Raw genomic sequence first — 27,606 nt, 5'->3', positions numbered from 1 at the left:
AAAAAAAAAAAAAAAAAAAAAAATTGCGGTCAACCTATTAGATCTAAAGTGACTCATGTTGGCTTTCAAAAACAAGATTCTCAGTCAGCTTCTTCCTGCAAAGTGGTGAGAGTTGTTGTTTACCCCATTAGCATAATCCTTCTCCTGCTTTTACTCAGGCAACTGTTGCAGCGATGCCTGTCTCCCTGCTGTGGGCGGTGGACGTGTACGGGCAGGTCTACAGCCTGTCCACAGTGGGACAGCAGTGGGAACAGTGCCGCGATGCCCAGATGGAGTTCAAGCGGGTGACGGCAGCTCAGCAGTGCTGCTGGGGCATCGCCTGTGATAACAGCATTTACCTGAATGTCCATGCTTCTGACTTGCCCGTCCGCTACAAAGAGGAGACCTATGAGAATCAAGTGGGTCTATGTTTCTGATGAGATGACATTTTTAAATAGAATAAATCAAAAAGTATCTTAAGTCAGATGAATTATACTTGTTTTATTTATTGTTTTCCCACAACAATTAAAGTTACACTTCTCTCAAGCTATTAGCATCAGTTTAGCACTTGGAAGCGTCTCACCAAAAGATCTCAAAAGAAGTGAAGTAGATGTCTGATTACAGTAAAATTGGGTTTTAAAAAAAAAAAAAAAAAAAAAAAAGCAATCCTGTCGATCAATATTTATAATTGTCAGTTTGGCCGTTTTTTTAGATGACATATGTTCGCCATACCATGTAAAGTGAAGGATTATTGTTTTTTTGGTCAATAGGTTTTGGGGAGTGTTCTATAAAGGTATCAGCTGGTAGCCCTCACATGATGCTACACGTGGGTTCAGTCCAGATTAATTAAAAGTAACATGAACTAATTAGGTTGGTAAACAGTACAAAGCAGAAATCAAACTATTGGGACCCTTCAAATTTCAAAACAAGGCATCTTTAAATGACATATTAAATATTTGTTGACTCTGAAACGTCCTCTCTGCTTTTTTTTTTCTGCTAGCGTTGGAATCCTGTCGATGGCTTCTCAGCACATTTACTGCCAAGTGATCGCTGGCAGTGGAGTGATGTGACAGGTCTGCAACACCAGCCCATGGACAGCTTCCAGCTGCCTTCCAGCAGCTGGGAGTGGGAGGGCGACTGGTACATTGATGAAAACTTTGAGGGTGATCCTACAGAGAAAGGGGTGAGTCTTTCAGTTATTTTTCTTCTCTTGCAGCTTTTAGGCTTGTACTTATTATTCACATATCTGTATGGGCAGGGGTGGACGTATGCTATCGATTTCCCCGCCACTTACACCAAAGACAAGAAGTGGAACTCCTGTGTCCGTCGCAGGCGATGGCTTCGCTACAGGAGGTACAAAGCCATGGACGCCTGGGCTAAGGTGCATTACATTCTTCACATAGGCTGTGCTGAAATGCAAGTGGAGGTTTTTGGTTTGTTGAGCTGCATTCATCTTCTCTGCGTGTTGATAGATTCCCTCACAACAGACGACTCTACCAGATCCCTTCAGTGACATCAGCTGTGGAGGTTGGGAGATCAGCGAGGAGCCCAGAGGACGGCTGTCCCTGTGGGCTGTGTCCCTGCAGGGAAAGGTACAGATCACACAAACCCACGTGTGTGTGTGTGCGCGCGTGTGTGTGTGTGTGTGTGTGTGTGTGAGCATTACCTTGCCTCAGCAATCTGCAGCAGTATACAATATGTCTTACCTCGTTTATTAGCATAAACTTAACAGGAAAAAATATATATTTTGCATGTTTCTTTCTGACATTATGACATATTCTCTGGTCTTCTGTAAAAGAATAGAAATCTTCAGGCGGCTACAGAAATGAATGCAATATAAAATGTGCCAAAACATCTTGGAATCTGAACTAAATACTTGCTGATATGACGTTTATAAAAGTTGTCCTCTCTAATTAAAGTAAAACCTCTAATAATTTCATGTGTGATTTTGTATTGTTTTATTTTTTAATGTGCATAGCAAGATCACAGACACACCTGTCATGTCAAAGTCTGTTTTTGTGATTCTAGATGTGTATTGTTTTGCCTCACATTCTGTTTTTTAATCAATTTTTGTCATTTTAAACTTTGTTTTTCTCTGTTCAGGTTTGGTTCAGAGAGGGAATCTATCACCACAATCCTGAGGGGTCTTCATGGGAGGAGGTCCATCTCCCTGGAGAGGTGGTCCAGATCAGTTGTGGCCCAGGGGACCTGGTCTGGGCTGTGCTGTGGGAGGGACAGCTCATTGTTAGGGAAGGCATAAACCGAGACTGCCCCAAAGGTACAAACAGGCAGACAAGTGGGAGGGGGCTCATGGTGTGTGTGAGATTTGTGTTCATACTATGAGAATAATGTTTCCCCTGATCCAGGTTCTGCCTGGGTCATGGTGGACTCTCCGAGCCCTGAGGTTGGGGCCATACATGTAGCTGTGGGAGTCAACGTTGTTTGGGCTCTGACCAAGGATAACAAAGTAAGAAAAACAGATGCTGGGAATCAGTAATGGAAAACCATAGAACCAGTTGTCTTGCAATAGAAACATAAATTAAGATTAAAAAAGTACACTGACTGTTTCAGTTGCTTAAGACTTGATGGAAAAACATTAGTTTAGGTGATATGTGGAGTTGTAGAGATATGTAGAGGCGACATGGACAATGAGACTGAAAACTCTGTATTCTGATTTTTTATTTTGATGAAGTGATCATTTCGTGTTAAAGTGTGACATAATGAGCATTTTTCCTTAAATGCTTATAAAGTCATATAAGCCCATATGGGCTGGACACTTGTGTGCATAAAACTTTAATAAAATCAATTATTCATTCATTCATTAGTTTATCAAAACTCTTAGATTGGTATTAGTCTGATGTATATTGTTTTGTCTTTTGTATTTCTGACTCAAAGCTGGAGTTGGAAGTAATTTTGAACATAATTGGAAAAACATATAATATCAACTGAGCAGCATATTGAGTTTCTGTTCATCTGACAAAAATCCAATGAAAATTTCAGGGTAAAAAAAACTTCATATTTAGGCTACTTAGATTTAGGAAACATTTAATGTTTCTATTCAGATAGACCATTTTAAAGCATTAAACTATTTAGAGTAGAAAGCTGCTTAACTGTAGTAACCACGGTGTAGTGAAACAGTGACTAAAAGGAATAAGTAAATAAAAATGGAAATACATTCTTTCACTCATTTCTAAGTTGCAGACTCAGGAAAGAAAACAGTTTTGATCAAACTTCTGAAAGGTTTGTAGTTGTGTTGTTACTCGCTGGGTTCCTCGCACTTCTGTCAGGGCCTCAGCACGCTGAAAAAAACAAGAAAACATTTTTTTAAACATAAATTTTTGCATTTGTCTTTCAGGGATTCAGCAGTATATCGCTCCAGAGCTATTTAATACTGTTTTACCTTAAAATGTTCAGAAGTCAGTAAAAGTTTGATTTGATTTTCATTAAGAGATGCCAAATGTCACTGACACCATTTGTCTGAGCAAAAAGGAAGAATCTACCATGCAGACTGCAGCTAAGTTGCTGAAAAGTGTTTGGCCACATGCATTAAAAACTATTAACAGTTTACTGATTAAAGCAAAGGGGCATTACAGAAATGTGATGTTTTGACACATAAGATCCTCTGTCTGGTCTCCTGCTCTACCAGGTGTGGTTCAGGCGTGGTGTGAACTCTCACAACCCCTGCGGTTCTGGCTGGCTCAGCATGATTGGAGAAATGATTATGATCAGTGTAGGACTCAACGACCAGGTGATTTCTGGCTTCTTAATGGAACAGTTATGTTGTTGTTTTTTTTTTTGTTGCACACATTCGTTATCATTAATTTGCATTCTTGCTTTTGTGTTTAGGTGTGGGCCATTAGCTGTGAGGATCGGGCGATGTACTTCAGACAGGGTGTGACCTCCAGTGAACTAAGTGGTAAAACCTGGAAGGCCATCACCGTTCCCAGAGATGGAGACCGTTCCCATTCCAGCGCCAGTGCAACCAGCCTGCAGAGGTGGATGATCCCAGTGGAAACACTCAAAATGACCTTTCTCTGAAAGTGCAAGGGCATCCTTGTCATGATTTATGCGCTGTTAAAAAAATTCTCCTTCTTCTTTCTTCCCTGCTTTTCCACAGTGCTGGATGTTTTTTCTCTGGTGAGGTGCGTGCTCAGTCAGTAATAAGTGATGCAGAATCAGACATCGACAAAGCTTCTGCAGACAGTGCCAGCGGACACATCACATTTGCCTCCCCAGAGTCCTTTGTTGATGCTCCCAAAGACCCCTCTCCTGACGTGCCCAAACCCCGCATCCCCAAGGTCACCAGTGACAGCTTTATCTCCGAACTCGTCTCTGATCGGGAATCGGGGAAGACCTCCAAGCATGTCGGCTCAGCCGCTCCGTCTGTCTTGGAAGAGGAGGCCGTCTCCATAGAAGAAGAGGTCAAAGATCCCTGTGTTGGTGCAGCTCTTTCTCCTAACCAGTCTGGTGGTGCTCCTTGTTCCCAGTGGAGCAATGTAGACCTGGAGGAGGCACAGATCCAGCAGGCTGAGACTGGAGCTGTGCAGGACTCAGCTGACACCTGCAGCCTGTCTTCCGTAGCCACCTACACCCTTGCCATGGAGGACCCGTATGGGGCAGATGAGCATCCTCTGTGGGCGTGGGTCAGCGGAGGAAGTTGCTCTGTGGACAGTCACTCGCAGCTCAGCTGGTTTAACTGCTCTGTGAACACATGTGAGTCCATCGTTAGACACAACATTCAGACACATTAACCGCTATCCATGTACAAAGTGGTGTTCTGCCTGTCTCTTTCCAGCTTTGTTGCAGTCAGTCCAGTCTATGAGTCTGTCAGTCAGCCCGGCCCAGACGGCAGCTTGGCGGAGACAAATCTTTGAGCAGCTCAACGAGAGAACCAAGAGAGAGATGGATAATTTCCGACATTATGAGCAAGCTATAGAACAGGTACAGGCACTATATTCCAATCTATGCTGTACCTCATAACAAAGAGTGTGTCTGTTATTAGTTGTGTTTATTAATATTCACTTATTACTTAAACACTTATTCCCATGGCAGTCTGTCTGGATGAAGAAGGGAACCATGCAGTGGTGGAGAGACTGGAAACCACACAAGTGGATCGATGTTCAATTTGCCTTGGAGCAGTTCTCAGGACCAGAAGGCAACAAGGACGGCATCCTCTTCATTTACTACAATTATTATGAGGAGAAGAAGGTGAAATTAAGTTAATACAACCAATACCTTTACATTGTTAACTCAAGTCTTGTTCTTATGAAATGTTTAAAATCTACTCCCAGCTGAAAAGACAGTTTTAATTGTGTAACTAATCCAATGATTTCAACATGGATTTCTTCAGCTGAGTCAATTATGTTCTCTGTTTATGCAATATTTCCTTTGCTACTAACTCCTTAATGATCTTAAAGCAGAACATTTGCCAAACCATTCCTAACCATTTAACCATTCTCTCTCTGCCCTTTCCTTTGCTTTAACTCTTTCCAGTACCTGCATGCCTTCATCAATGAAGTGACCATTCTGGTTCCCGTACTAAATGACTCCAAACATACTTTTGCAATCTACACTCCAGAGCGTACAAAACAGAGGTGGCCAATCAGACTGGCAGCTGCCACAGAGCTGGAAATGCATGACTGGGTGTGTATTGAAAAAGTGGAAGGTTGTTAGTATCCACCTTGTTCCCAGATTAAATTTGTTTACCACTGGATTTCCAAAACGAAACTTCTGATAGTACCTGCTTTCATTTTGGATGCACAAAACACATGATGAGGCAGCTTCTATACAGTCAATGATCTCTTTAAAAAAAACACAACATTTGATGAATCTGTGCCTTTTATACTAGAAAGCTGGGCTAATTTAGATGTTCAAGATGGTCGTTAGGCTGATATCAGTCATACCAGCTTTAAATGTGACGGAAACAACAGCATATGCATAGTAAAAATATGATTTTAAAGCATTTCGCTTCAGAGTTTTGACTGATAGAGTACAACAACGATGCATTAATGGTGTGGCTGGAGTTTATAATGATTTAAATAGCTGGATGTGAAGAGAAATAAAATGATTTGCTTAAAGGTGGAGTATGTAAGATTTTCAGTATTTTCAAATCAAATTGACTAAAGACATAACTACAATCATAATTAGATGTTTGCCTACCAGTGTCATTTGTCATTAATTAAACTTGTAATTTAATAACGCATCAAATATGGACCGACTGGAACCTACATGTTCAAAAAACTTTCTAATTATGTTTGTAGTTATTTTATTAGTTAATTTATTTGAAAATATTGAAAATCTTACATACTCCTCCTTTAAAATCACATATTATTCGTATCTCACCGTGAATTCTCATTTGTCTTTTCTTTCCTGTCTGTATATCGTCACCACCCACCCAATCTCCAGCTGGCATTGTTGAGTGTGTCATGCTGTGACTCCAGGGAAATCCGGGGTCCTCCCTCCAAACAGGCCATATGGTCAATCACCTGTAAAGGGGACATCTTCGTTAGCGAGCCCTCTCCTGCCCTAGAAGCCATGCCTTACCCCATACCTTGTGACCAGATGTAAGAATAACTGTCACATCAAGGTTTTACTTATAAAGGAGGAAGATGTAACTCTGGTTGATGGAAATGTAAACATATATACATTTCCCAATGCTTAGCCATGAGTCCTCGTTTCCTTTTTCCAGGTTCTGGCGGCAGGTCGGAGGCCACCTGCGTCTGGTAGAGTGTAACAGTGCTGGGATCGTATGGGGGATTGGCTATGACCACACTGCCTGGATCTACACCGGTGGCTACGGAGGAGGCTTCTTTCAGGGACTCGCTAGCAGCACAGACAACATTTACACTCAGACTGATGTCAAGAGTGTTTACATCTTTGAGAATCAGAGGTGGAACCCCGTCACTGGCTACACTAACAGGTACTAAACTCACTGTACAGGTAGAGAGCAGAGTTTTCCCTTTCGCTGTGCATGTGACTTGTCTGGTCGGTGCTCAACAATGAATGCATATTTAATTGAAATCGCAAAGTAACATGGTTAATTTTCTTATCGCATGGAATCAGACCCAGGTGTCATACCCGCAGCATCCACTGCTTCACACATCCACCCGCTTCAGACGTAATTCTCGCATCCTTCTTGTGCGACAGTCATTTAAACATCACGTGACAGCAACACTCGGGTGTGAAGTCGTGTCGCATTTTAAATTTTAAACTAATTTTCCTTAACTGACTGAAACGCTGTAACATAAAAAACCCACCAAACACAGAAAGCAGTCCAACTTCTGAAATGTCTTGGTGAAGCAAAAGACCGTTTTACTGAATAAAGTTCATATAAGTGCTGATGACAATAAAACCTACAAAGAATATGAAATCCATTTTAAGCCGTAAAACGACTCAGAAATGAGTACATTGACAGTAGATTTGGTTTGATAAGCTCTGCGATGGAAAGTGCCAATCATACGCGCACCACCAGCAACAGGAGACCGTCATGCCTCCACCGTGTCGTTTGCTTCCATTTTCACCTCCCTGGGAGATTTTTCAACAGAAATCTTTTCAGGATTTTCTGACGGAAGAAGCAACATGTTGGTCGACACACTCTGTTTGCTGCCGTGCTAATCTGTGTGTGCACACGCACATGTCTCTGTGTTTGAACATCGGTGCAAAACTTATGTTGTGTAATACAAATAATATATTTAGAAATGACTTGCTGTAAATCTGATCAATAACACCAGGCTGTTTAGTTTTTATTACAAAGATGAAGTGGAAACCTGCCATAGAGGAAATGTAACTTCGGGTTTCTGTGTTTTGGCCTCAGGTTGCATCGTGCAGTTTGTCCATCTTAACTCTACGTCCTTGTGTTATAATATAGACTAGTTCGTATTTAGATGTGGTCTCATGTGATTATCCTCATTATTATGTTTGAAATTTATTTCTGTGTGGATATTGAATGGAAACTGGGATTTAAAATATTAATTTGTAAACCGATTCACAGTTGCAATATTGGTAAAAAAAAACAAAAAACAAATCACAATTAGATTGTTTTGTCCGTGTCATTCAGGTCGAATGTTTCTGTTCAGCAGTGCAGAGATTACTTAAATTAAATGCTTTTTTTTTTTTTTTTTTTTTTTTTTTTATAGAGGTCTCCCAACAGACCGCTACATGTGGAGTGATGCGTCAGGATTACATGAGTGCACAAAGACGAGCACCAAACCTCCCTCTCCTCAGTGGACATGGGTAAGCTCTACACACACACACACACACACACACACACACACACACACACACACACACACACACACACACGCGCGCACACACACTGCGGAGGATTTCTCACAGTGAACTGAAACCAGCCATGTGTGTTGTAGGTTAACCGCTATCCTTCCTTTCTGATTATTTCATTTGGGGCTATAATTATTTATTCTTGAAATTTCAGCAGGTTTGTGGCCAAAACTGCAGGTGTGTTAAATCTTTCACTTCTTGTTTCCTGTTGCCAGGTGTCTGACTGGGCGATCGACTACAGCGTGTCTGGAGGGACAGACAGAGAAGGCTGGCAATATGCTGCTGATTTCCCAGCGTTGGTTTCACTTGCTCTTCCTCGTATTTACACAAATTTATGTCTTTTTCCTGTAATTCATTCCCTCACTTCCCCCCATGTTTCCACACAGGTCGTATCATGGCTATAAAACGATTAAGGACTTTGTGCGGCGCAGGCGATGGGCGAGGTACTGTAACAAGCATCAGTAGCTATTAATCAGCGCAGTCTTTCTTCGCTGGGTGCACTGTGGTCTAAAAAAGGCCGTTAGACTTGATGGTTGTTGTGTCATTCCATGAATGTCATACCATATCGTTGTTGTTTCAACTATAGAAGTTTATATAGTAGAATAGAATTACATAGAATGTGAACATGAATGTAGAATGGAGCCGCTGGATTAGTTTGTTGATTTTATCTGAGTTTGGAACAAATCAGAAGCTGCTAAATTTAGGGTTTTATTCTGGTCTTTTACTGCATCTAAAACTTCAGCAGCATCCTGAGGTGCAGCTAATTGTTAATAATGAACATGTCTTTTTTCCTCCTCCTGCACAGGAAGTGTAAATTGACCACGACGGGACCGTGGCAAGAAATCCCACCCATCCCACTGAGTGATGTAACCGTCCTGCCTTGTGCAGCTCAGAGCACTGTAGACACAGTTCCTGTGTGGGCGATCAGCAACAAGGGAGATGTGCTCTGCCGACTGGGAGTCACCGCACTGACGCCTGCTGTGAGTCATTAATAAGCTGTCACCTCATTAATGCATTTAAGACCTTTTGATAAGACAACCTTGAGCACTTTAGTTTAATTTTCCGTTTTAAATTAAAAAAAATAATCACGCAAGATGGATTTAATATGCCCCAGTGATCATGAACGGAAAAAATTAAGAAGCGGGACCCCATGCAGAGTCGCAGCATCTTGCACATTGCAAAGCACACTTTAACCAGCCACTCCCAGGAGCTTTAAGCATAACTGAATTTGGATGAGGTGGTGGAAAAAAATATGGAAATAAAACAATAGGCAGCAAATTTGTCAGTTTATCCACATGAAAAAAATCTATAAACAAGTCCTCAAAACACATAAAGGTAACTCAGTCAGTGAGACAGACATATATTATGTGGCCATTATGTTGTGGCCAATAAATATGATGAAATGTTGTTTATTTGAAACTCGTTAAAGTATGCAAACATCCAGGGCTACCTGTTCATTTCAGCATAAATTATAGTAGGATGTTTTTATTAAATTGGATGAGACTCAAGTTGGAGCTGGCCCCTTGAATTGTTTAATATATAGCAGGGAGATTTCCCAGGAACTCAGAAAAGAAAGTTTCAAGAGTTTGGACTCCAGAATATATTTTTGAACCCTTTCAGGGGGTTGGCTCTCTCATACGGGCTGCTGTGATGAGTTCACAATCAGGAGAACACTGTAGAACAACTATGTTCATGGCTGGAATGAAGGAAAGAAGTTGTGTTTGCAGATTAGAAAACACTGGATTCCAGTGTACAAAGCTTATCATGTATGAGAGGCAATTATTGTAACAGTATCTAGTTTATCTCTCAGGGATCCTCATGGCTCCATGTAGGAACAGACCAACCTTTCAAGTCCATCTCCATCGGAGCTGCCAGTCAGGTTTGGGCCATTGCCAAGGATGGCTCTGCTTTCTACAGGGGCTCTGTGTCACCACAAAGTCCAGCAGGTTAGTGGGAGAAACTGTGAAAGTTTGAAAACCATGGGGCTCCATCAGATGAGAATAATCAAAGACACAAAAACCCAAAAAACCAGAACTGAGTCTTAGGCACTTTTCTCCAACGCACTAAACCTCTAAGATATAATGTGAGCTTTGTCTCCCTCTGCAGGAGACTGTTGGTACCACATCCCTTCTCCTGCCAAACAGAAACTCAAGCAGGTGTCTGTTGGAAGGACATCGGTCTGCACTGTAGACGAAAATGGTAAAAGCACCTTATTCATGTTTCACAGATAAGATTTTCAAGTATCTAAACTTTGATCAGTACTGTAGACGTTTACACGTGTTTCATGGTTAAAAAATCTCTGACCATGCGTCTGGATTCATCCTGTCCAGGTAACCTGTGGTACCGACAGGGCGTGACACCCAGCTATCCTCAGGGCTCCTCCTGGGAACACATCTCTAACAATGTGCGCAAAGTTTCCATAGGCCCCCTGGATCAGGTAAGCACCAGGACATCGGTACTATTGCATGTTAGTAATTTGTTAATGCACTATTTAAGTGTATTTGGCACAACATGAGCATCCCGTTAACAGTTAACAGATTTTTCATCGCATCATTTTTGTGTTTGGAAATTTGCTGTATTTCCACTTAATAAAATTAAACAAGTTTGTCAGTTCTCAAACAGTTCTCACATGGGTGCTTTGGGTTTTGTTGGGGTGGTGTAGGTGTGGGTCATAGCAGACAAGGTTCAGGGCACCCACAGTCTGAGCTGTGGGACAGTATGCCATCGACTCGGAGTCCAACCACTGGAACCAAAGGGACAATCATGGGATTATGGCATTGGGGTGAGGAAACAAAAATTCTGTGTCAGTCTGTTGAAGACAATCCATGTACTGATCATACCTGACCTCATGGTACCTAACCCCTTTCTATTTGGCCAATGACGCACTATGATTAGCTAACACACGTATTTGATTTACAAACTGACTCAGTATATTTAAAAGTTCTTGGTGATTGTTTTGTTAACTTTAAAAATCCACTATGATATGATAAAGACGTTCACCTTATATTAATTCTGTTTATGATAAAGTTTGGTGAACATGTTTGGTGTTTGTAGATCTTTTTCTGATTCATTTTTCCACTTGATGCGGTTGGGCTAATTGTAGATCACAAGTTTCCTAATTAAGACAAAGTACTCCACTTGTCAGATTTGATGTGATTATTATGAGAACTAATTTCTCCTGCGTACTGTAACAACTAAAGGGCGCGTTCCATTGTGAGAACATGAGTTTCTATGTGTTTAAGTGCTTAAAGCCGTGTTGTAAATAAGTCTGTTTCTGAACAAACTTAAGCTCCAACCTTCCCCCTTTCTGTGTCACAACCTTTCAGGGTGGATGGGACCACATCACGGTGAGAGGAAACTCCTTGGAGCCGCCCCGCGTCCGTCTACCCTCTTTAACAGACCCATCCGGCCCAGCCCCTCGCAGCCCCCTTCCAGTCAGAAGCTCAGACGTCAACGGCAGCGCTGTGGGCTGTTAGACACACATTTCTGCACACATACTGTACCAAGCCATCCAAAACCATACTACCTTTCTCATAGTTTCTTAGTTTAAAACCACTTCTACTACTAAGTAGAGAGCAAGCTGCAATTTTTCCATCAGCTGAGCCAGTGCAACACAAGGTTGTGACTTTGGGACAATCTGTGTGGAAGCGTAAAAGCTGAGTTAAATGTGTTTCCTGTTGTATGATGTTTTTGTTTCTCTCTGGATGGGCATTTCTGTGTTATGTTGTTTTGCTAGTGGGGATAATCGTTTATTTATTCGTCAAGATGTGAATTTTCTTTTGTGTGGTTGAAACCATGTCAGGTCAGGTTTAAATGTAGGTGTAAGATATCTTTTATAAGTTTTTTTTTTTCATTTTATTTGATAAGTGTACTTGAATTATAGGCAAATACCTGCTAAACTACCAGGCCAATTACTGGTATACAATATTACAATGATTTTTCTGAAGCGTTACGTCTGTATGCAGACTAATGCTTTAGATCAGAGCGATGGTTTTATCCACGCCACCATGGCTGCTTCTGTTGATGGCTGATCTATGTCTTTGTCAGAGAATATCGAAAACGTGGATCCAACCTTGCAGATCCAGCTCTTAACCATTCATCATTTATAAATACGGTCCTCTGTTGAGTACCATTTAAAAAATAAAAATAAAAAATTCTAGCAGTGATGTGTTTCTGTTGACATATTGGGAGTTTGTTTAACACCTACTTGAGGAAGGCTTCATTACATTCAGCAGGTTCAATCTTTGTGGTGGAAACCTGCATGCAGATAAGTTGGGATGTGCAAGAGGAAGGATCCCTGGGTTTGGCTCAGATGGGTTTAAAAATGCAAGTAACACCAAAACAAGAACATGTAATTTACTAAGCTTGTCCTAAATAGAACAATTCAATCTAAAAATTAGTAAGAATAAGATCGGCAGTCTACGGGAAATGGAAAGATTAATCCATCGACTTTAATGGATTTAGAGGTGTAACAAGAACCACACTGGTCCTCTTCGCTTTCAGCTTCACAGAAAAACACCCAGCCTAAAGTTTTATAAAGTTTCAGGTGTATTTTTCTTTTTAAAAAAAATTGTTATGCCTATGTCATCCTCATGGACCATGTGCAATTCATTCTAAAGGGATGAGGGGGGCGAGGGGATTACTTGTAAAAGTCTTGTGGTTGACATGCTTAGACTGAACCTTCCTCTTTCTCAGGAGTGTTTGTATTTGCATGCTGCTTACTTCCTTTGGCCAGATAGTGATAGAATGACTAAGCAGTCAGAAAATAAAACTATATTTTTGTTATAAATCTAAGATGTTACTATCTCACACTGCTGGTCCTGTGCTTGTTACAGTGATCCTGTATTAAAATGGAGAAGTGTTTGTACTTTAAGATTGAGTGCTGTTAACTCTTCATCTTCACTGATGACTTCGACCATTTCTGACTTTAGTTTGTTTTAATGACTGTTTAATCACACGGGTGATGAATTACTTTCAATTTGCTGAAACATTTGTAAATGTTCAAGGCGTACAGACATCTTTGTATTACCCGTTAATAATGAAAATCATGCTGTCTCATTGTAGTGTCCAACACATTGCTAGTCTATTAACAAAGTGGTCCATTTGTGCATGGTATATATAAAAAAAGTCATTTTCAATAAATAAATGCATTTATTGATAACACTTTACCCAATTTTGCTTCTTTTAATTCTTTAGCTTGGGTTGCAGAAGCAGGAAAGTAAAATAGATCCTCAGTTTTAGGATTAAAATCCTCATCATGAATGACGGCATTTCAATGTTTGGGGCTTCTGCTTTTCTTTCAGTCTTTCTTCATTTTGAAAGATATGATTAGAGGCTACACTCAGCAGGTTTCCCAACAGAAGACACACAATGACAAGATAAGACAAAAGAGAACAAAGGCCTCTCCCTGTTTAAACCATAGCACAAGAAACACACAAAAAAAAAGTTTGCAAAAGATGAGCCCTTCTTTTATACATAAAACAACCATGGTCCCCTTGGCTTTCATTGCAGTCTTTACATCTGCTTCATGAATGGTCCGCAGTCAACATAGGGCATGTTTTAGCCACTTTACACTCATGTTTAAGCCCAGCTGCACTGTCTCTGACCAGCAAACTTCTTTAGGGAACGTCATGGAACAGATCCCACATGCTTCTCCTGGTGGCTCCTCGGGATGATCAACCACCTTACAGTCTCACTGTTAGCTGTCTTGGCTGAAGCTCTGCATGTGGGTGAGGTACTGGGTGAGACCGCCTTCCCCTTCCTCCTCCAGGTGTTGCTGGTAACACTGGAGCAGCTTGGCAGCGCTGGCCTCTGAGGGAACCCCTCCAGCAGGCAGGCACGCCCCCGACATGTCCAAGATGATGCTGGTCAGAGCTTTGATGTAATTCTTAGCCAGGGTCAGAGTCTCGATCTTGGACAACTTCTTGTCCGTCTTCACGTGCGGGATGGCCTCGCGCAGCGCCTGAAAAGCATTGTTGAGATTGTGCATGCGCTGTCGCTCGCGCTCGTTGCTTTCCAGCCGTCGGATGCTGCGCTCCTTGGTGCTGGAGCCGTGCTGTCTGCGCCGCCGGCCCCCACTGCCCACCCCCCCTTGCCTCCTACCGTCCCCGCTCCTCAGAGAGCCCCTCCAGGACCCACCGATCCGGACCGAGGCCTCCGAGCCCTCCTGCTCACTGGACCCTGGTTCTGTATCAGGCTCAACTTCTGGCTCCGGGTCAGACCAGGACCTCCTGGAGGGTTTCACAGCCTTTCCTTTAGACTTCATCCTGTTGCCCAGTTTGGTGGAAATCTCACAACTTCAGCAATCCTGGAGGTGGAGAAGGAAGATATTTAGAAACAGAACATGAGAAGTGTCATTTTGACAGCTTCCTGTCCCAGTAAAGCCCCCCCACTGCAGCCTCCCATCAGATTACATCTATACTGGGCCTATCCCAGTGTGAAAACTCCATAATGTTGCCTCTCTTATCCAGTCACTTTGGAGATAATGTCCAAGTCAAGGTTAAGCTCACAAAAACGAAGAGGGCAGCTACAACTCTGACCACCCAGGCCTCATTTAGTTCCTCCTCATAAGTTCACGAAGAGTTAAAACCTGCATTCAAATATAATGAAATGGAAATTATTTTAAACCATATTATAGAGAATAAGCATTAAAATTGACAAGATAACGTCGTTTTACATAGAAAGCCCAGGGGATTTGTCCATCACCACCCCCTCCTGTTTTCCTGACCTCAGTTTTAATCACCCACGAACGGCAGCGTTGTAACAGATATGAGAGCAACAAGACAATTCAGTTGGTGCAGCAAATGAGACAAAGAAGCCGCGTGAAAAGTGGATTAAAACAGCACGGAGTGGAGTCTGGAGACTTACCGTGGGAGTTAAACAGACTGTCCAGTTCCTGCGTGTTTATAGAAAAATGCATCCGGTCATCATAATGAGCCACAAAAAGAATAATAAGAATAATAATAAAAAAAATTTTTTTAAAAGTCAGTTGCAGAGCAGGGAGAAGATTGAACGTCACTCTGCGCCGGACACGCGCAGATAACTGTCACATGTGCGCTACCTGTTGCTGACTGATGTACACGTTGCGCTGCTCAGCCAATCAGAGAGCAGAACCGGTCGGTCCAGCTCCCCCCCCCCCCCCCCCCCCCCCCCCCTTTTTCAGCAGAGACGTCCCGACAAGCTGCAGCTGCACATGCACTGCAACAATGATTATCTCTGGCTGTTGCAGTGTATCGGCAGAGTTTATGCAAAAATCCCGAAGACATAGAGTATGTTTAGTCCATTTACTTAAAGAGCAGGTAAAAGAAACACCCACTCTGCTAAAAGTGAAAAAAATTGATTAAAAGTTTTCCATGCAAAATTTAATAGGTCTAAATATTCGTGTAATTAATCTATTTATAAGATCAGAATGCGTCATGGCAGGATTAAACTATGAAAATAATACATGCTGTATTGCATTTTAATGAAACATGTAAATGGTGAAGAGGTGCCTCATATTGTGCAAGGATTTAGAAGACAGGCTCTTCTAAATCGCAGTTATACCTAATGGGGATATAAAAAGCTATAAGTACCCCAATATTCTGAATGGCTTCAGAAAGTGAATTTATTACTTCCTAATTATATTCCAGCAATCAAAACAACTGGTATTTGAATGAATAATCAACACAGCTGTAACTCTAATTCTTCATTCTTTTTTCTTTCTACCATAATTATGGAACCTTGTCCCCTCCCTCCCTGACATTAAGCACACACATCACTCTCAAAACATCCTGTATCACATTTTCCAAAATGTAAACTGTTGTTTTTGTCAAATTCATCTGCCTTATATATTAGCCAACCTTCTGCTTCGGTGCAGCAGCAGCAGGGGTGACCTGAACGTTTCCTGCTGTGAGCAGTAAGCCTGCCAAGGTAAAACTGTTAGCATAATTTCCATTGTGGTTTATCACCTTCCACTGTGTTATTTGAATACAGTTAAGCAGGCAACACCTGATGGTACAGAAGCAGATCTTGTTTAACCATGTCACATTATTTGCTTTTTTTTTGCCAAAACAAAAAGTTAATTTTTTTTTTTTTTTTTTGCGCTGCACTGCTGTAATGCAAACTGGTGTACACCCTCAAACCACTAGAGAACTCAACAAATAAGCCAGACAAAGTGGTAACACATCACTAAAATAATTACCCCCTCTGAGCAATCAGCATCACACCCTTTCCCCACATGGAAGTGTGATATGTAGTAATCCTGCTTTGTCTGTTTCACCTGCCTGTTGCTGTTGGCAGTTGGGATTATTACTTCTTTCTACTGTTGTAGTTAATGCACTACTTAAACTGAGAGGTGTCAGTTCACCGAGATGCATTGAGCACACACTACTTAAATAAGGCCCAGCAGTACATTGTCCCATGTCATGTAATGGCAGTCAGAAATATCCAAGCGTCTCTTCACTTTCTTGGGACAGATATTGTACAATACCCTGATATATATGCATATAAACATAGAAAAAATAAGGTGTTTGGTGAATTATTTCTCCCCTTTAATAATATGAGCTGGTGATGTATTATATGTGAGAACTCTACACACATGTACTACACATACACACACAAAGTGCCAAAATCCCCAGCGACATTCTTCTATTGTTGTTCACTCATCTTTTGAGATGCTTGATTGATTTGATGGTTGCAGTCTCCCGAGTAATAAACAAAAATAAAATACATATTGGACATTTTTACACTTTATTAATTTCCCAGTCAGGAGTCTCAGTCATGTGCGGGAAGATCCGTATGTGGCCACAACGGCTTGCAACATCATCCTCATACTGGACACGGTTTCCTGTGGAATGAAATCACATTCCTTAGCCAGGAGTTGCTGAAAGTGAACCAGCTTGGTTGTGTTGGTCACTCTTCAGCAACATTCAGCAACCCAAACTGATCCCAGAAAAGTTTGAATAGGTCTGAACTTGTAACAGATAACTACATCATCTGCACTGCCATTGTTGTGGAATATTCTTTGAAAAGAAAAGAAAAAACAATCAAGAGGCATTTTATGAATGGAGTGGAACGAGTCGAGCCATCGGTATGTTTCTGTGGTAGTAAAAACACAGTATGGCACAGGTGTGTCTCTCCCAGCTCTCAGAAGCAAACGCCTCCAGCTTTAGCTTTTGGTGTCCTTGAACCACCTGTATGTGTGTGTGTGTGTGTGTGAGTGTGTGTGTGGGTGTGATGGTGTGTATCTAGACTACTTGTGCTGTGGAAACACAGTCACATTGCGGTGACCAGCAGCACCCACTGCAAGTTGCCATTTAGTTTCAGCTAGGTCTCAAATAAATTACTGCGAGTCAGAGTCATCTCATCCAAAGAGATGGAAATATGAGCGTATGCTTACTTATGAACACAGACTAGCCCTGCCAGGTTTCCAACTCCCCTCAGGTACACTGTATCTAATCAACCAAAGCTCGCTGGTGCCAGTTGGTGGAAACACTATCTTTTACTTTTAGTTTGCTCAGTTTCTGCCTGCATCGGCTCTGAGGCCTACACTGTTTATTTTGCCACAGCTGCTGATAAATTCTGGGCCAAAAACTCTTCGGTAATGAGCCAAGTAAGCAGGGCCTCTACAAGCGTGCTCTTTTTTAGCAAAACAAACTCTTCATATCACCAAGATCGTCCTGGAAATTGTTGTGCAGCAACTGAGCTGGAATTTCTGAAACAGAGAAAGTCTGTAAATTTGATGGAACCTGGCCTTAAAGGTTTGGTTTACAGCTGGAAAGAAACCAGTACTATTACACAACTAGGTTGTTTGATCACATCTTAGCAGACCATGTCAACACACACACACACACACACACACACACACACACACACAGATCGTGTCATAGCATAGGCTGAATGTGAAAGCTGAATGTACTGTCACACTGCACTGCTTGACTGTGATGTCATGAAAGTGCTCTGAAACCATTTGGAGCAGAGAGAGAAGGGAAAACAGCCGTTAAAATCCCTGACTCATAAAAGAGCAGGGAGGGGGGGAGATGAATTAGAGGTGAAGAGGACAAGATCTGGACGATTAGTCAGTGTTTCCATGAGACCAAGGCTGGCTGTCTGAAAGTGTGGATGTCACTTCAGGCCATGGTGACAGGGAGATGGCCTTTGGCGTAACCAACTGTTGTGATAGAGAGGCTGCTCTGACCACAGCTGTGTCATAAAAATCACCATATTACAGCTCAGCATGTGTGTATGTGTGTGTGTCACTCACCCTTTATCTCACAGTTCAAGGTCTGACTCAGTCACATAGGTGAGGAACAGGCAGGTTTGGGACAGAGAGTAGCGTTCTGGCTTGGAGAGAGCTGTCCAGCTCTGTGTTGGCATTGGAAAGGTGTGAGAGTGTCTCCCAGGGTGCTGAAAATGGCAGCTATTCTCCAAAGCTGAAAAGTCGTCCTCCCACTGCAAGCCTGCAAGCAAAATCCACATCCATGGTTATGACACTGAAATTGTAATAAATTTCTTGTATTAGTTCACACCGGTCTTATAACAGTGTCATACACCTTTTCTAAATGTAAGTTACATCAAAGAGGCTGTTTAATAATTGTCTGCTTCATATTAAACTAATAATAAAAATGACAAAATCAATAGTTTTTGCACATACAGAGTGAAGTTTACAGGGCATATGTAAAAAGCCTGATCTTTTTATAGTATAAAACTTTGCTTTTAAAATAATAAATCAAGATAGCCTGCTATTTATATAGTTGCTATTTACAATTAATTTGTAAATTATTATCATAGTGCAAAGATAACATCATTTTCCATTTAATCTATTATTTCAATTTATATTCCATTCACCAAATTTAATTTAATTTAATTTAATTTAATTTAATTTAATTTAATTTAATTTAATTTAATCACCCCCTGATGTGCTTAGCAGGGTATGTGTGCGTGAATGAGTGAATGTGCCATGCAGTGTAAGTGCTTTGAGTGGTCAGCATGACTAGAAAAGAGGTATATAACTACAAGTCCATTTACTATATAAATTTAATTATCAGATTATACACCACAATTGATGATGAAATCCCCAAATTCTTTACAATTTTATGATGAAAAATTATTTGCCTACAATCCAGTCTTGCAGCTACATCAGTAGTAGTTAACATATGGACATTTAATTCTAAAAGAAGCCTCTTTTGTTAACATGTTTATATTTTGCAATCACAAAAACGTATATTTTACTAATGCAACATGTTCAAAAATGCTTCTTTCATGGAAGGAGGGGTGTTTACACCAAGTCACTTTGTCCAAACATGTTCAAGCCCCATTTCACTCAATGTTATGCAAGTACTTTCCTGTTTCATTGTCAGTCATGGCTTCTTATAGTTAGTCACTAAAACAGTCATACTCTCTATACATTTTCTTGTCAAACTTAACAGAAATTTGTTTTTTAGTGGCGTGTGAGTCAAGCATTACCAGCGTCTTCTGATGTGGCACCTTGCAGGTTGCAGGGACAGCTGTTTGACTGAGAGATGCAGGGCTCAGCTTGCAGATCCAAAGTGGGACTCTCCTAAAAAACAGCAGTTGACAGTGAATGCAACCTAACTTACTAACTAGAAAGAACAGGTCACTTGACTGACTTTGACACAGAAAAGACAAAACAAAAATCACAAACATCTAAAACTCTTTAAGCTCATCAAGAATAAAGAAGAACAGGAGAAAAGTACCTGATCAAACAGGTAGACCATGACAGCTTCATCAAAGGACACGCTCTTCTTCATTTTGATGCTCTTGTGCCTTCCTGATGCCTGTTTTAGATTATTACAGTTTTGATAGGATTTTAGATGACTCCCAAGGCTACGTGCATTTGAGTTTTCCCGCTCAGCATCCTCAGAGTTTGTCGTGTGACTAGAAGGCCTTTGAGCAGCGGTGTGCTCTATTACTGACATACTGGCATTTTTACCGTTGCAACAAGCAGCATGCCTGGTCAATGTCCTCCAGCACTGACGGGAATAAATGTCACTGCACAACTCTGCAGATAAACTGTCATCAAAGGAAACAATGAACTTATTGATCACATCCATTGTGATGCTATCCTGTGGGGTCGCCATATTTAAAATGTTTGTAGCCCAGCAGAAAATGCTCCTTGCATGTAAAAGCAGTTCTGTCCAAGTGTCCTTTCTGGGGAAATCAGGGCAAAAAGGATCTAAAAAAGTACAGACTGATTGTTGGGTGATCCCATTCAGGGAGCAACAGTGCTGAGGTGATGAAGAGAACTATGAAGACCTAGTCATCAGGCTTAATCTGCGGTCAGAGTTCCTCCATGCTGTTAGGGTTGCATTTCCCCGTCCATCAAGGAAGCAGGTGACCAGCTGTTGCTCCTCATCGGCCTGTGTTATCTGAGGGCATGACATCCACAAATGGAGCTCTTCAACCCTGCACAAATGATGAATTGTCATTAACTGAGACTCTTGTATTTAGTTGGTTCTGCTGATCAGTGCTTTAAATGGCGTCTCTCCAGGAACCTGCATGTAATATAATGTCCCAATAGTGTGCTGTAGATGTTTTTCAGCAGAGATTTTTGACTTGTTACAGAATCAAATGTATGCATTTATAATAACTTTCACAAGTGCCTCAAAAACCCCAGAATGCACTTTAGCAAGATCTTCCTCCAAACGGCGAGCACCATCACGGTTTTGCGCTTCCTGCTAAAGGGTCAATAGGAAAATTATTTGTTCTGACTAAGTGTGAAAAAAATCATGTGACAGTTCAGATATTTTGTCATAATCACCAACAGAGTCCAAGCTTGGAGACCCACCCCCTTTTCAGTCACGTTATATTGCCATAATGAGGAACATCCTGTTTCAGAGTGATGCAGAAAAACTCGTCCATGCATTTATCACTTTAGGTTCAGACTACTGCAAGCCTTTGTACTTGCATTAATCTGAACTTCAGCTGATAGAAAGTACTTTAGTGAGGTTTTTTAGGTCAGTTTTGTGAAACACATGCAATAACCCAAAAAATTAAGAATTTGGGTTGTTAAAAAAAAACCTTCTAAACTTTTCTTCTTTTCACACATTTACCAAGCGATGTGCAGCTGTTCTTGTGGCACTGTTCTATTAATTTATGCAGCTTTAATAAATGCATCAAACTTTGGATGCTTTCATTACTATTGTAAAAAGAAGAGATGGTTACGGTTTGACCATGTTCATTAAGGTGCGGGACCATAAAGAAGATTTAGCTCAGTGAAAAAAGATTCTTCACACTTAATCCATGCTGGAAAAAATCCACAAGTTGCTGTTCAACAGATCAAAAACATTTAAAAAGTAAGGAAATTTGTGTTTGGCTGATCATGTCTTTGTTGAATCAAAGCTGGTATGTTTATTTGCATTTTAGATGGCACTGCATATGGATGAAAATGCATTGGTGAGTTGAGCAGCAGAGTTCATGAAAACTTGCCAAACACAGAATTCATTCTCTGTTTCAGTACAAGTCAAAAGTTTGGACAATCCCATTGGATTTAATGGGAAATTACCGGTAGTATATGTTAGGTTTTAGTAAATGCTCACCAATATTTCTTCCAACTAATGCACAAAAAAACTCCAAGCAGGGCTGTAATGAAAACTGAAAACCACAAAATCTACAATAACTCAGGGAAGGAAACTTAAAACAATATTCATCACTGAAAATTAGAGTATACAAGTATTTACAGTTTACAATAAAGTAAAAAGGGTTTCAGCTGATGCCCTGATCCACTCATCAAAATCCTTTTGTCATAATATAAAAATAAGATGCAGCACATTAAATAGAGGGTGAAACTAAAGGTAAATAGATGTGGGAAATGACATGATTTTATTTCTAACAGTTATTAGCTGTCGCTAACCACAATGCAGGAATCAGAGGAGAACTTGGTCATTGTAGTTAAAGAGTGCTTAAGACATTTCCCCTGCAACATGAAGCCACTTGTGTCACACAGTTTTATACCTAAAGTTGGATCATTTCTACCTAAATTTAAACTCATTTAAACTCAAATCTAATTATAAGTCCCACAGACTGTTCAGTTGTTGCTCATGCCGGAGGAAATAGTGCACACTAACGCACCCATGCACACAAACACATACATTATTTGGCCACTCGCTCCTGAGCCTGAATAAATATCGTAGCTCGTCCATCTGCAGAGACTAAGACGCAATAGGAAACTTTCACCGCTCTGCTGTAACCAAGCAACCGCTGGATGAGTGACTCAGGAAAGGAAGAGAGGAGCTGACTCACAGCAGCTGTGACGTAAAGGATGTAAAAGGAAACACACACATACACACTCACACACATGCACAAACACATGCATGCAGTAGGCCGTAAAGCCTGTAATCTGTCTTGTTTGGGTAAATTAACACCTCGTTGTGTAACAGGTGGAGAGACTCAAAAGGAAGACAGAAAATTGGACTTTTCATTAAAAAAAAACCAAAAAAAACCAAAAAAAAAAACAGTCAGCTTCAGACAGCAGTCATAGAAGTAAGAACATAAATACCTTTTCTTAAGTCCTTTGCCACTGCATCTCCTTTTAAATAAACAACTTAAACCATCCACTGAAGTCACCAGTGTAGCTCCACCCCTGAAGTATTTCACCTCTGTAAAAATACACAACATGCTTCTCAGCTGATATATGTTGCTTTCAATCCTGCTGCATCATGACAGTGCAAAATGCATTGCAACGCATCCCCCCTCTCTCTCTGTATCCACCTTGAACAGCAGCAGCACTTTTTTTCCTTACCTTGCATTATGTGAGCTCCAGTCGTTCCCCTGTTTCATTGCACAATGAAAATGAAAAGTTCACAGACAGAGACTATAGCTAAACATATGAAGAGAGAAGAAACAGAGAGATGGGGTGTGGAGGAAGCGGGGGGGGGGGGGGGGGGGGGGGGGGGGGTGAGATGATGAGCAGATAGTTGAGGAGGGAATGTGAAAGGAAAGATGGGATGAAAAGGATGTGAGGGCAAAGAAAGGACAAACAGCTCATATATACAGCCTACTCCCGGAAGACTTCTGGTCTTCCTGCAGCAGAGCACCAAATGTGATCAATACCTTTAGCTCTAATGTAACACAGCTGCCAAGCTCATAGAATATGACAACCTGGATGTCACTGCAGCATAAGGGCAGAAACTGCGCTAGCTGCAAAGGATTCTGAAGATATTAATTTTGTTTATTTAAATGCCAAAGCTGAATGTTTTAGCATGTTTTAGCCACATTTGGCTAAGTATTAACACATTCTGATTTTTCATTCCTTAGACGCTTATTTAAATATTTTGTAATACATATAAATGTTATGACATACAGTAATATGTGGAACTGTCAGTTTAAAAGTATGTCAAGTGTAAAAATCTGATGTCACAGCAGGACCTGGAAAAATTAGTCCAGGCTTTGATGTTTAGTCAGTTTGATGACTGTAACAGTGCCTTAGTAGGTCTATCGAAAAAATCAATTAGATGCCTGTGGCTTAATCAGAATGCTACTGCTCATGTCATCACTAAAACTCAGAAAACGACCACATCAGTCCAGCTCTGAGGTCTTTACACTGGCGGCCTGTCTGTCAGAGGACAGACTTTAAAGTTCTCTTGCTGTTCTATAAATCTCTGAATGGTTGGAACCAAACTACATCAGTGACCTCTTGACCCAGTATGAACCTACCAGACGCCTCAGATCATCTGGTCCAGGCTTGTATCAGTTCCCAAAGTCAGAACCAGACACAAAGATGGTTCATTCAGGTTCTATGCCCCACGTATTTAAGAAAATCTCAGATCAGCTGAAACACTCACTTAATTTAAATCCAGGTTAAAGACCCATGTGAAGAACCGAGCTAAAAAAAAAAAACAAAGAGGCACAGGGAATTTTAGAAAAATGATATGCTTACATTTATTTTACAAAAATAACTAAAGATAATTTTTGTGACAATAACTTTGGGCCCATAAAATGAAAAAAAAAACTTCAACATGAGCCCGAACAAAAGTAACTGAAACACTACTGACTTTACAAACCAATAGATAAGGGACATAGTAAGTATTATTTATTAACACAGTTTTGCAACGTGTCTTTTAACCCATGAGAACCCGGCATGAAATATAACACATACAGTTTCTGAGACTTTTGACATAATTTTACTAATTTCTACTACAAAAATTTACTACAAACTTTGCTAATCCTGTTGAACACAATCTAATTTTTGTCTTCTGTCCTTTAATGGACACCAGAAAGCAGAAGGTTTCACACAAAAAAAACACTGACATGTCACATGATAATAAATAGTAATACACCTAAAAATTATGGAACTTTTTTATTTTACATTTTGGTAAAGATGCAAATAAAGGCATAATATTAAAAATTTAGACTTATCTGATCAATTTTTTATGGACAAGGTCCTCATGGGTTAAAGAATAGCTGCAGAACGACTCATCTGATATATCACCTGATCAGTCGTCAAGGTGGTCATGAATACCAGTGAATGTTATCTTGAGGGTTGTGGCATAAAAACTTTAAGAACCACCTCCCCTGATGATAGCAAGTTGTCCTGAAAATACATGGGAATTTTAACCAGTTTAAAGATTTTTACCAGTTTTAAATCTGCACTGGCTTCCAGTCAGGCAATAGAATTTGAAAGTCTTATTATTATTTCCAAATCCCAGAACGATTTAGGCCCAGAATGCATCTGTGATACGTTCAGAGAACACAAACCTTGCAGAGCTCTTCAATCCAAAGCTCTAGGTTAACTAGTCCAGACCAGAGACCAGAATAAACACGGAAAAGCAGCATTTTAGCTGTTATGTTTTTAACTAAATGTTTAGTCTTTCCGTCATTTTTCAACTTTTTCATGTTTTATCTTCAGTACTTTGTGTTGTCTTGTACATGAAGTGTTCTATTCAAATAAACTTGCCTTGCCTAAATTGTACACTGGGTTTATCTACTGAAACTTTACAGAAAGTCACCAAAAACTGAAGGATTTTTTCCTGATTAGAAAAGTAAAACAAAAGTTGTTATACAACTACATTTACAGATTTGGAATGACAGTGGTGAGAAAACAGAAAGCTACAGATGTATTTTACTGAAACTGGCTAACTTAGGATGAGACATGGACAGACATTCAAAATCACTGTCAAAGTTTATTACAGACACGAGACCCTGGATATAAGACCATAGGGAATAAAACATAAACAGATGCAATTGAAAGAAAGGTTCACAAGAGATAAATTGGTGTCAGAATAATATGTTTATTCACACAATACATCATTTCATACAGTTTCAGCCTTTTGATTGGTGCCAGAAGAATGAAAATTAGCTCCCTCTAGAGCCTAAAAAGAGAATAACCACTACTGACAGTTTTATCAACAATATAAGTTATATAAAACTTTTCTCCAGAATATGCTGCTTATTCGTTTCTTCTGCAATAAAAATTCCTAACTATTACATGCTTTATTACTTGTGCAACTCATCAAACCTTTTCTTTATCACAAGCAGTGTCCAAACTGATATTTATTTGGGATTTTCTTGCTGACTGAGTCATCCCCTGGCAACAAAATCACTGATGCTGGAGTTCTTCTTGGCACACCCAGACAGCATCAGGATGTTGTTACCAGGACAAAACTATTTTACCATGCAGTCCATCTCTGGTTCTCAGTGGTGGCAAAGGAAAGAAATGAGATGGAATAAAAGAAAAATAATGAGAAGAGACAAAGAGATAAAATAGTTGCTGTTTTCAGTAATATTCCCACATTTGGCTTCTCAGTTTTGTCCACATTCAGCTGACCTCCTGGGTGTTGTGTCATACACTGCACCCATGGACCCATATGAGGTCAGCCAAAGCATGGGAGCTTCCAGTAGTGTTTCAGTGCAGTCAACATTCTCTTTCAGCAGACCTAGCAGTACATATGAGGATGTGATACAGTCATGGAGCTGAAAGCCTCAAAATGAAGGCCTCTTCCACTCTATTTCACATCTATTTTAATATTTGAGCAGTGATGGATGTGTCCAGACTGACGTTCTTATCATTTGATATGGTGACAACTTCTGCATCCAAATGTCAGATGAATGAGCGAAAGATATTTAGTTTCAGGCCTTCAAACCTGAAGCCTTAGACAGCCTCATGGGTATCTTTTATTATGTACTATAGTTTCTTCTAGATGTGGAAATGATTTCTACACTGAACTACTTTGACTCTTTACCTAGAAGTAAGCCAAAAGCCAAATAGCAGGTGATCCAGCTCGACAACTTTCTGCTTGCTTGCACAGGAGCTCCATCCCACTTTTCACTGCATCACAGAAACATTTCTCTGTGGGCATCAACAGGTGACCTACAGTAAAGACAGCTTTCTGAGAAGTTGAAAATGGCATGTGCTTTGGATCAACAGCTTAAAATGATAACTGACTGTTTTAGGGCCACGGGAGCTTAGTGCTCCAATTGAGTTGTAACATGCACACTACATGCCAAAAGAACTGTATCCATTTACACTGCAGGCGCAGAATCATCATATCCAGACGGCAAGTGACACCAAACAATCCGTGAGAGGAGGGTAATTGGAGATGAATGGGCTTATTCTGAGTATGCAGAATATACCATGTACAAGGCCTGAAGAGGAATGGAGACCCAGTCTCTGAAGTCACTGTCTGCAGCCTGAGGAATGGAGCAAAGCACTGTGGGTAAGGTGGGATGGTGTAGCATCTCGTCAAGGCACTGGAAGTGCTATTTGCAGCCTTTATTTGGACACAGCAGCAGAGTCCCATGCCTGCAGAGGAGAAGGGGTGAGAGGGAGTGAAATATAACACTAAAATAACAGCATACAAAGTGGTAAATTCAGTATGTCACCATGTTGGTTTAAGGTGTGTGGCTTCAGCGGCAATAAATCTGCAGCATCTTGTTATTGTATGCATGGGAAACGTTGAGCATCCAGTTCTGCCTGTCTGCGATGGCTAATATGTAGCAGATCAGCACCGATGGGTGGCACAGCAGAGAGTCCTGTCTGACAATGTCTCCAGAGAGAGAAAAGACTTAAGCAGGAGATTATAGGGTGTTAGAACTGTTTGCTGACATAAATGTGCTATCCATCTCAAATCACTGGCTGAGTTTTTCTGAGCCTCTGTTGACAGCAGTACACCTGCTCTTCACCAGTCCCAACCTGGGAACACTGCCTGCCTGAGGGAGCACCACCGCTGCCAAGGTCACTGCCTTACTGGGAGGCTTGTGGGTGTGTGTTTGAATTAAAAAAGTGTGACAGACAGATATAGGATCAGGGAGAGCTGTGGGAGGGGGCCTATAATAGCTCATTTCCTGGTGCTGTAAGAAAGGGAATTATCATTTATTATTCCCTCCATTGCCACATAGAATCCATTTCTTGGCAGA

At 40.8% G+C, this 27,606-nt stretch overlaps 2 protein-coding genes across 2 annotated transcripts; one reads left to right on the top strand and one right to left on the bottom strand.

The window, feature by feature from the left end:
- Nucleotides 1-173: 173 nt before the first annotated feature.
- tecpr1a (tectonin beta-propeller repeat containing 1a) lies at nucleotides 174-11,732 on the top strand (the record flags this gene model as incomplete). Its single annotated transcript, XM_079261386.1, has 23 exons — nucleotides 174-398; nucleotides 980-1,162; nucleotides 1,238-1,360; nucleotides 1,452-1,571; nucleotides 2,083-2,257; nucleotides 2,346-2,446; nucleotides 3,626-3,727; nucleotides 3,826-3,974; nucleotides 4,097-4,692; nucleotides 4,775-4,920; nucleotides 5,032-5,187; nucleotides 5,473-5,622; nucleotides 6,385-6,542; nucleotides 6,668-6,898; nucleotides 8,115-8,211; nucleotides 8,472-8,551; nucleotides 8,643-8,699; nucleotides 9,062-9,236; nucleotides 10,067-10,202; nucleotides 10,363-10,455; nucleotides 10,587-10,693; nucleotides 10,919-11,038; nucleotides 11,583-11,732. The coding sequence occupies 23 exons, from the start codon at nucleotides 174-176 to the stop codon at nucleotides 11,730-11,732; spliced, it is 3,630 nt and encodes a 1,209-aa protein (XP_079117512.1).
- Nucleotides 11,733-13,954: 2,222 nt separating this feature from the next.
- On the bottom strand, nucleotides 13,955-14,521 carry bhlha15 (basic helix-loop-helix family, member a15; the record flags this gene model as incomplete). Its single annotated transcript, XM_079260762.1, has 1 exon — nucleotides 13,955-14,521. The coding sequence occupies one exon, from the start codon at nucleotides 14,519-14,521 to the stop codon at nucleotides 13,955-13,957; it is 567 nt and encodes a 188-aa protein (XP_079116888.1).
- Nucleotides 14,522-27,606: the final 13,085 nt, after the last annotated feature.

The sequence above is a fragment of the Telmatherina bonti genome, assembly GCF_933228915.1.
Source record: "Telmatherina bonti genome assembly, chromosome: 21".
Lineage (NCBI taxonomy): Eukaryota > Metazoa > Chordata > Actinopteri > Atheriniformes > Telmatherinidae > Telmatherina > Telmatherina bonti.
This window is presented reverse-complemented; position numbering and strand designations above follow the sequence as displayed.